This window comes from Euphorbia lathyris, chromosome 8 (genome assembly GCF_963576675.1).
Source record: "Euphorbia lathyris chromosome 8, ddEupLath1.1, whole genome shotgun sequence".
NCBI classification, from domain to species: domain Eukaryota; kingdom Viridiplantae; phylum Streptophyta; class Magnoliopsida; order Malpighiales; family Euphorbiaceae; genus Euphorbia; species Euphorbia lathyris.
In genome coordinates, this window is record NC_088917.1 from 67,738,419 (window position 1) to 67,747,348 (window position 8,930).

Genomic DNA, 8,930 nt, shown 5'->3' on the forward strand with positions numbered 1-8,930 from the left:
TAGATGTACCACTAGACTGGACACCAATTCATATTTTTGAAGCACTTGTTGAACCACCTCACTTTCGCCTACCTTAGCTTGGAAAAAGAGGTAGCAATCATCGGCAAAAAAGAGGTGGCTGATAGACGGAGCACTCCGAGCAATCTTACAACCATGCCACAAGTTTTGAGACTATTTTGCCCCTATATATGCACTTAGGTCCTTAGCACAAATGATGAACAAATAAGGAGATAATGTGTCCTTGACGAATCTCTCTAAAGGGAATGATAGGACCAAGTTCTTATCCATCAACTGTAATATGGTAATCAATCGTTCCTATACATCCTATAATTAGATTAATCCACCTCTCACTAAAACCAAACCGTTGAAAAATAGATTTGATAAAATCCCATTCCAGCCGGTCGTATGCTTTACTTATGTCGATCTTGAGCACAACGAACCTCTCTTTCCCTTGTGTTTTTCTTTTCAAAAAGTGTGTTGTTTCGAACACAATTAAAATGTTATCTGTTATCATTCTCCCAGGCACAAATGCACTTTGAGACTCCGAAACCAACGCATTAAATAACGGTTTTAATCTATTAGCAATTACTTTTGCTAAGATCTTATAAGCTACATTACATAGTGATATGGGTCTAAGGTCCCCTATAACCTCATGCTGATTTTTCTTTGGTATGAGTACAATAGTAGTACTATTTAGCCCTTGAGGAAGGTAACCTGATTCAAAAAAATCCTTGCATATTTTTACCACATCCATGCCTACTAGAGACCAATAAGATAAAAAAAATGCTGGATTCATTCCATTCGGCTCCGACACCTTATCAACATCCATGCTAAAAGCTGCTTTCTTTTCATCAGCAATAATTTCTTCCATAAGCTTCTCATTCTGCTAAAGAGAAATAACTAGATTTATGCACTCAAGAATTTCAGGGGAGAAAGAATTTGAAGACTGAAACATCTCCTTGAAATAGTGTATCATAACGTCCCCCAAATCCCCATCCCAATCGTGCCACTAACCATCAGACCCACAAAGACTCTCAATTTTGTTACATTTTTTTCCTACCTGAAGCAAAAGAATGAAAATATCTTGTATTTGCATCTCCAGATTTAAGCCAGTGAGCATTTGCACGTTGTTTCCAGAAAATTTTCATGGACCTAAGCAAGTCGAAATATCGAACCTCCATTTTCTTGAACAAAGCCATACCTCCATTGTCCCTCCGATTACGCAGAAAATTCAACTCATGCTTAATTGATTTAATTTCCTTTTTAATCTTGGAAATATAATCTTATCCCCAATTTGAGAGAGCACGTCTACACTCACGTATCTTAGTTTGTAAATTTATAAAAGAACTATCCTTTCAAACTTTTTCAATAATAAAATGACATTCATGTTCCTTCAACCAAACATTTTCAAATCGAAAATGTTTGACCCAGATTTTACGTTTTCTCGGGTGTAAGGACAGAAGAAGAGGAAGATGGTCAGATGAACTATACAGTATAACACGTACATGAGCTTGTGGAAATTTGTCCAGCCAAGAAATTGTGGCCATCCCCCTATCAAGGCATTCCTCCACCCAAGCAGTTGTACCACGACCACTCTCCCATGTAAAGAACAGACCAAAAGAACTCAAATTAACCAAACCACAGTCCTCAATTGTTTGTTTAAACCCCAAGTACAATTTAGGAGGGTGAGGATTAATACCCCTCTTTTCCTCAGGACCGACTAGGTCATTAAAATCACTCATGCAACGTCGGGGATCATATGATAGAGAAGCAAGACCACGAATCTAGATATGTCTAGATTACTATAGTAACCAGTAACTTGCTGCACAGACCCAAGGAAAAATTAGCATCAATATAATATTTACTAGAGTCTAATATTTGGAGCATCCCAATATCCTGCCACAACAGGCCCATGCCACCGCTTCTATCTATGCAGTCCACACTTAAGCAACCAATGAAGCCCAACTTCTTTTTTAAGACTTCTAATTTGTTTTGTTTAATTTTTGGTTCACTAAGAAAAATTAAATTAGGCTTATAACTTCGGGTTAAATCCAGAATCATCCTAACTGCCCGTGGGTTTCCCATCCCACGACAGTTCCAAGCTAAGAGACTCATGGCGAGAACGAATCAATGTTGATAGAACATAATAGGTCAAAAACTTGTCAACAGGACAAAGGAGAAAAACTTGTCATGACCCGACTCAAAATAGAATCAGATATGACAGTGAGACATTACTACAAACATGTTAAGAAATTCAAATCTTGTTTGAACTTAGAAACATTTTGTTAATCTATTTTTACATTTTTAAAAGGTCGAAAATCACTTATAATTTCCAATTACGAATCCTTTTCTCTTGCTTTTTACCAAAACAAATTTGAAATATTGAAAGTTATACAAGTTCTAACATGTTAACCTTTAATCTGTCTAACCTCACAAATTAACGACATAATTGAACATTTCAACCAAAATCTTGCATCACACAACTTCATTATCCCTTCAAAATGGGCAACTTAAGTCCCTAAATATCCATAAGCACAAAAAAACAAGTCTATATCTACATGTACAAAATGGTATGCAATACCCTAGAAGACGACTTGGACAATCGTGGCCGTATCCAATCCTCGTCCTAATACCGAACACTTCCCTCAGTACCTCGTATTTCTTCGCCTAAAAATGTTAAAACATTTGAAAATATGAGACAAAGATCTCAGTAAGAAACTATCAACTATAGAAACTAGTTTTTACTTAAAATAGCTATATTCATACATTTGTGAAAACATTTAACCAAACCAAACTTAACCTTAAACTTATTAACTTGTAAACAACATCCAGCTAAAACAGAGTTATAATCAATAACCTCAAATCAAACTTAACCAAAACGTAATAATTTTTATATAAACGTTTTCTACAAACCGAAGTTCGAATCAAATTCAATATCGTATCCATCACTGAGTATCCCCTCGTAAATCAATCCATAACACACAAACATAATCGAGACGTCTCTTTAACCATGCCTAATCCCGTATTGGTCTTACCCAACACTTCGATGTCAATACCCGACTAGGTCTTTAAACTATGTACACAAGCCATGTTCCTCACTGAACATGGTCTTCAAATATCAAACCACCCGTCTAGAATTTTCTTGATGGATACAAAATTTATCCAAAATCCAACCAAATTTCAATTGTATACACTTTCTCATCAAATAGATCAAAGTTTACTACAATCATCAATAAATCAAAATCCAACATTTACTGAACCAAAATAGCAATTGAACCCCTGAAGAAATCCAATTTAACACCAATTGAACCAAAATATCATTTAACCCTTAAAGAAATTCAATTCAATATCAATTGAACTTAACTGAACCAAAATAGTAATTAAACCCATAAAGAAATCCAATTGAACCAAAATAGCATCAAAACCTTAAGAAAACCAATTCAACATTAATTGAACTAAATAACAATTAAGCTCTTAAGAAAACCAATTCAACATCAAAGTATGAATCAAAATAATCCAAAATACCCTTGTAAACTCACCTCCTTCAAAACCTTGAACACAACCTCATAAATCAACAACAAATACCTAAATCATTTATAAAAAAAACCTTTAGGAGACAAATTTATGGAGTTTTAAAGCTCAATATACATATATCTATACATACAAACCAAAAGACTAGTTGATAGTTTTAGTCTAAATTTGAGAATAACACCACAAAACCGTAAATCTTCCTCACAATCTGCCTAGCCCGTACTCTCTGCACACACCTCCAAATCAAAATCCCCCCGGTCAGACATTGCTTCTATGTGTCCAAAGTCTCTAGTTAAAATTTGAAGTGATTTGGACGGTTAGAGTTCCGGCAGCACAAAAAACGGTGGAGCTTCCCTGTTTTGGTGGTGGTGGAAGGTGGAGGAGAAAGGAGAGAGAATGGAGGAGGAAGAAGAATTGAGAAGGAAGAGTTTTGATCAAAATGATTTCTAATTATGAAATAATGCTATATATATATATAGACATTGATGTGAGTGGTTAATTATTCATTTTGGTCCTTCAAAAATCTAATTTCTTTTAAAACTTACCCTAAACTTATAATTATTATAAAAATGTGCAATTACCCTCAAAACTATACCCGTAATACCCTATTAATCAACCGATCCTATACAAATATAATATAAGGTTCGAGGTATAATAAATAAAAATTAAGGACACGGACGTGACAACAAGAGCTCGTATTGCTATTTATTGTTGAAACATATTTGTCAACAATAAAATCCCTAAAAAACGGAAATCAGTTACCCACAAAATGGAAACAAGACGTGACCGACAATCAAACAACTGAAAGTAAAAGACGTAATCGATAGTCAAGCAACTTAAATCAGAAAATGTAACCAATAGTCAAGTAACTGAAAGTAGACGTAACCAACAGTCAAACAATTGAAACCAGAAGAAGTAACTGACAGTCAAACAACTGAAAGTTGAAGATGTAACCGATAGTCAAACAACAAGGGGCTGCCGTTCTCCGTTCACCAATCACAGGGAAGAGATCTAACTCTGGAAAATTGAATCGAAGAAGAACACGAAGAAGAAAGATGGTGAAGAAATAATAACCAATCTATATTTATATATATAATTTAGTGTTTTGAAAGACAAATAGAAAGGAAACTCAAATCTGAGAAGAAAAAGAAAAGAGAGATAGAAAAGAAAAGGATAGCTTAAGTTGTTATTAAGCACGAAATTAATATTCAAATATAATTTTTCTTTTAATTATATAAACAAGAAAGGAAAAAGAAACACAAGAACAAAATAAGAAAAGACTAGCCCGATAATAAATATGGGGAAAAAACTATCAAACCATTGTTATTACAAAATTAATAAGTTAATTTCAATTAATATAAAATATAATATTGGTGAAATTAAATTACTATAAAATTAAGTTTTCACTCCATATAATATTCAAATAGTTTATATTGAAATATGAAAAATAATAAAAACGATACAAAATAAAAATCAATAATATTTATAACACATTCTACAAATAATTTTATTGGTAGAATGAGAAACATTTCACATCATCAACTTTCTTATTTTTTACATGAAAATTCCATGGACTACTGTATATGACAAATTGAGGCATTATTTGATAACCCAAAAGATCACATAAAAAAATACATATTTTCAACACTTGTTAAAGATATTTAATAAAGAACCTAACTTATTATGATAATTAAAATATTTAACTTAATATTTTAACTTATAATACAACATTTAATATTAGTTTCAGTATATTTAAGGATATTTGCAAAAGTAGAAAGAAAAATATGTTATTTGATGTCAAAAGCCTACCCATGAACCACACGCAAATGAAAATTTACATAAGTGTCCTTCAAATGCATTGTCTATATGTTTCGAATGAGAAACAAATCACTCTTATATAGACATATCGTTGAAATGTTTTTCCTCAATTAATTCACTTAATGAACAATTAATCTTACTAAATTAATTCATTTTAATGATAATTAAAACCTCCATAAAAAATGATAATTAAAACCATTTTACAGAATTCATAATGAACGTTAATTCCATTCAATTCGATTAGTGAGATCTAATTTTCTCTAACCATCATTCAGAATTTAATATATATTTAATTAAAATTCATAATTTATATTTAAAAAAGATGAGAAAAAGAAGTAAGAAAAAAATCTGAATTTACACATCACATTCTTATATATATATATATATATATATATATATACTAGTCGAAAGCTCGTGCGATGCACATGTTACGAATTTATAGTTTAATTAGATTAGTAAATAATGCACATTATATATATAATATTCATTTATTTAGTTTTAATTTTTATATATATTTTAAATTTGTATTTACTATGGATAAATACATTTAATCATATATGGCATAGCCATTCTTTTAATACAATTAACTATCAATATTATAAAAATTTTAATAATTTGACTATATGAGAAAACTTTCATGATTTTATAATATAATTTCCAAAAATTCACAATTGAAGAACAGAATAATTTTTTTATAAAATTGAATAAACTGTGTATAATAAAACTACAACAAACTGTGTATAGGAAAACTACAATAATTTGTATGGAAGGAAGATTTTGAGACTTGATCATATCAGTTTTATGCATTCTAATCCTTGTCGGCTTTAGCAGCTGCTTGTCCGCGAAGACGACCCGTCCTCCTAGCCGCAATGAGACCAACTTTTTGACCGGGAGGTGCATCACGGCGAACAGTACTAGCATGTCCAATATGCTGGTGGTTACCACCACCATGAGGATGCTCCACTGGATTCATAGCCACACCTCGAACCCTAGGCCAACAGTTTCTCTTCGCTTTGTTTTTGTGATATGCGGTTCCTGCCTTCAACATAGGCTTTTCGGTTCTGCCTCCACCTGCTACTTGACCAACCATAGCTCTGCAGCTACTTGGCACAATCTTCTTGGCACCAGAAGGAAGCTTGATTCTGAGAAACACAACAAAACAATCAAGGAGAGAATTCTTCTACTAGAGCCATTACATTCAGACCCACAAATATTTTAGAGGCATTTTGAACAACACAAGAATTTCAAAGGAATATTGGAAAGTATTAGTACAAAAGATACACGACAACAAGATTTAGAGAGACAAGCGACGTGTCACATCCATTCCACTCATATTTCAATGTTGTCATCACATGGAATACAAAGATCACATTAACTAAAACTAGGGTTGTCAATTTCTGATACGACAACAAGATTTAGAGAGACAAGCCATGTGACACGTCCATTCGACACAATTATCATATTTTTATGCAGTCATACTATATATAATCACATAATTAATCCGATAACCAATTTAGACACTCCTAGCTAAATGATACTTAAAAGAACAATATATAGTTCAAAGCAATAGCAGCAATAAAAAGGAAGTTCCACAATCACAGCCTGAAAAAGACTAGCAGCTGTTACCAAGATTGAATGCTTACAACTACATCCATTACTCATAGGTGATTAAGTGATTTTGCCCACATCAATCAAATAAATGTTCTCAAAATATCAACACCACAAAAATCAACATAAATTAACATATTCAAATGAAAGAAAACACGACACAAATTCAAATCAAAAGCTCAAAGGAACAGATATATACAGTTAAGGAGAAAAATTGAATACCTGCTTGTTCCATTATCAGGATTATGACTAATAACAATAGCATAATCTCCAGAGCATCTAGCAAAAGATCCTCTGTCACCGACATGGTGCTCAACGTTACATACAACAGCTCCTTCTGGAATCGATCTCAAAGGCAAGACATTACCGACCATCAAATTGGCCTTCTTACCACAGTACAGAAACTGACCAGTGTACATGCCTTCCGCTGCAATGAAAAGCTCCTTCTGGTGCTTGTATCGGTCTGGATGGCGGAATGTGACACGGGCCAACGGGGCACCACGGCCGGGGTCGTGAATGATTTCGGTAACCACTCCCTTCAGATATCCATTTCGCTCGCCGAAGTCAAGGGAGCGGAATTGGGCGGGACCTTTCCGGTGGTGAGTATGGGACTTAAAGACGGAGCCGGCACCCTTACGTTGGGCACGGATGACTCTACCCATTTCGGCGGAAGGGGAGTAAATTGAGGGTAATAGAATTAGGGTTTACTGCAGGTTAATGTAAGATGAAGAGAGAGAGCCTTTTATAGTGAGCTAGGGTTTCTGTAGAAGACAAAATGATAATTGGGTTTGGGCGGTTTGTCTAAAATGTAGGGGCAGTTCACATTAAAGAGATTTAATTTTCAAAATTTGAGTAGGGGCAGTTCACATTAAAGAGATTTAATTTTCAAAATTTGAGTAGGGGCAGTTCACATTAAGAGATATTTTTTTATATATAATTTATTTGATTGCTGGATTGGAGTTGTAAGGTAACCTTTAATTAGATCCTCTCCTAATTTAAATTTTTTTGTTTACGTTATGACTCAAACTCGAAATCATATTAAGAATTAATTCTTAAAATTTGTGTAACTAATATATATTTATATCACAAAAATAAAATAAAATAAATATACGAACAAAATTTTAGTGAATTAATTTTATAAAATTCAACAAACTTTATTTTTTTGAGAAAATATTAAATAAAATTATATAATTAATTTAAATACCAACAAACATCTCAGTTCATGAATAATCGTGTTCGTTCGTGAACAGTTATGTCCGTCGTGAACATTCATGTTTGTTTATGAATCATCGTGTCTGTCCATGAATAGTCATGTTCGTTCGTGAAAAGGCATGCCCTTTCAAGTTCTATTTATGGAGAATGGGAAATAATATTTATCTGTGTTCGTTTTGTTTTTTTTGTTAATCATATTTTGTTTTTTGGTTAATCACATCTAGACTTGTCCATGGGCCGGGTTGGGCCGGGCTCGAGCCGGGCCTGTCGGGTTTTTAAGTAAAAATGCTTAGCCCAAGCCCAGCCCAGCCCACAATTAATTTAGGCGGGCTCGGGCCGGGCTGGGCTCGTGCTTAAAAATCAAATCCCGGGCCCAACCCATATAAGCCCACCTAAATATATATATATAATTATTAATTATAAAAAAATAAATATTATACTTAAAACTAAATATTTAATATATAAATATATATTTATTAATTAATATTAATAAGCGGGCCGGGCTGGGCCGGCCCGTGTTATTTTTATTAATCCCAAGCCCGCCCAAAAAATAGGTGGGCTTTGGCGGGCCTGGGCCGATGAACAATTTTTATTGTCCAAGTCCGGTCCAAGGGACACGGGCCTGAGCGGGCCGGGCGGGTACCCGGGCCCGTGAACAGGTCTAATCACATCTAACACTTTTTTTTTTTGTTAACATGTCATTCCATCAAAGTTTCTACTTTATTATTATAATAATTATTTTTATTATTTGATTATAAGTA

General features: G+C 33.6%; 1 protein-coding gene across 1 annotated transcript; it reads right to left on the reverse strand.

The window, feature by feature from the left end:
- Positions 1 to 6,157: 6,157 nt before the first annotated feature.
- On the reverse strand, positions 6,158 to 7,737 carry LOC136203509 (large ribosomal subunit protein uL2-like). Its single transcript, XM_065994673.1, has 2 exons — positions 7,180 to 7,737; positions 6,158 to 6,491 (listed from the first exon to the last, which is right to left on the reverse strand). Exons 1-2 carry the CDS (start codon positions 7,617 to 7,619, stop codon positions 6,158 to 6,160), a joined length of 774 nt encoding a protein of 257 aa, XP_065850745.1. The 5' UTR covers positions 7,620 to 7,737.
- Positions 7,738 to 8,930: the final 1,193 nt, after the last annotated feature.

Bases quoted from the DNA above. Each gene is read 5' to 3' on its own strand.
- LOC136203509 (XM_065994673.1), bottom strand. From the start codon at position 7,619: ATGGGTAGAGTCATCCGTGCCCAACGTAAGGGTGCCGGCTCCGTCTTT. The intron at 6,492-7,179 runs GTATTCAATTTT...TGTGTTTCTCAG, and splicing joins CCTGATAATGGAACAAGCAG to AATCAAGCTTCCTTCTGGTG.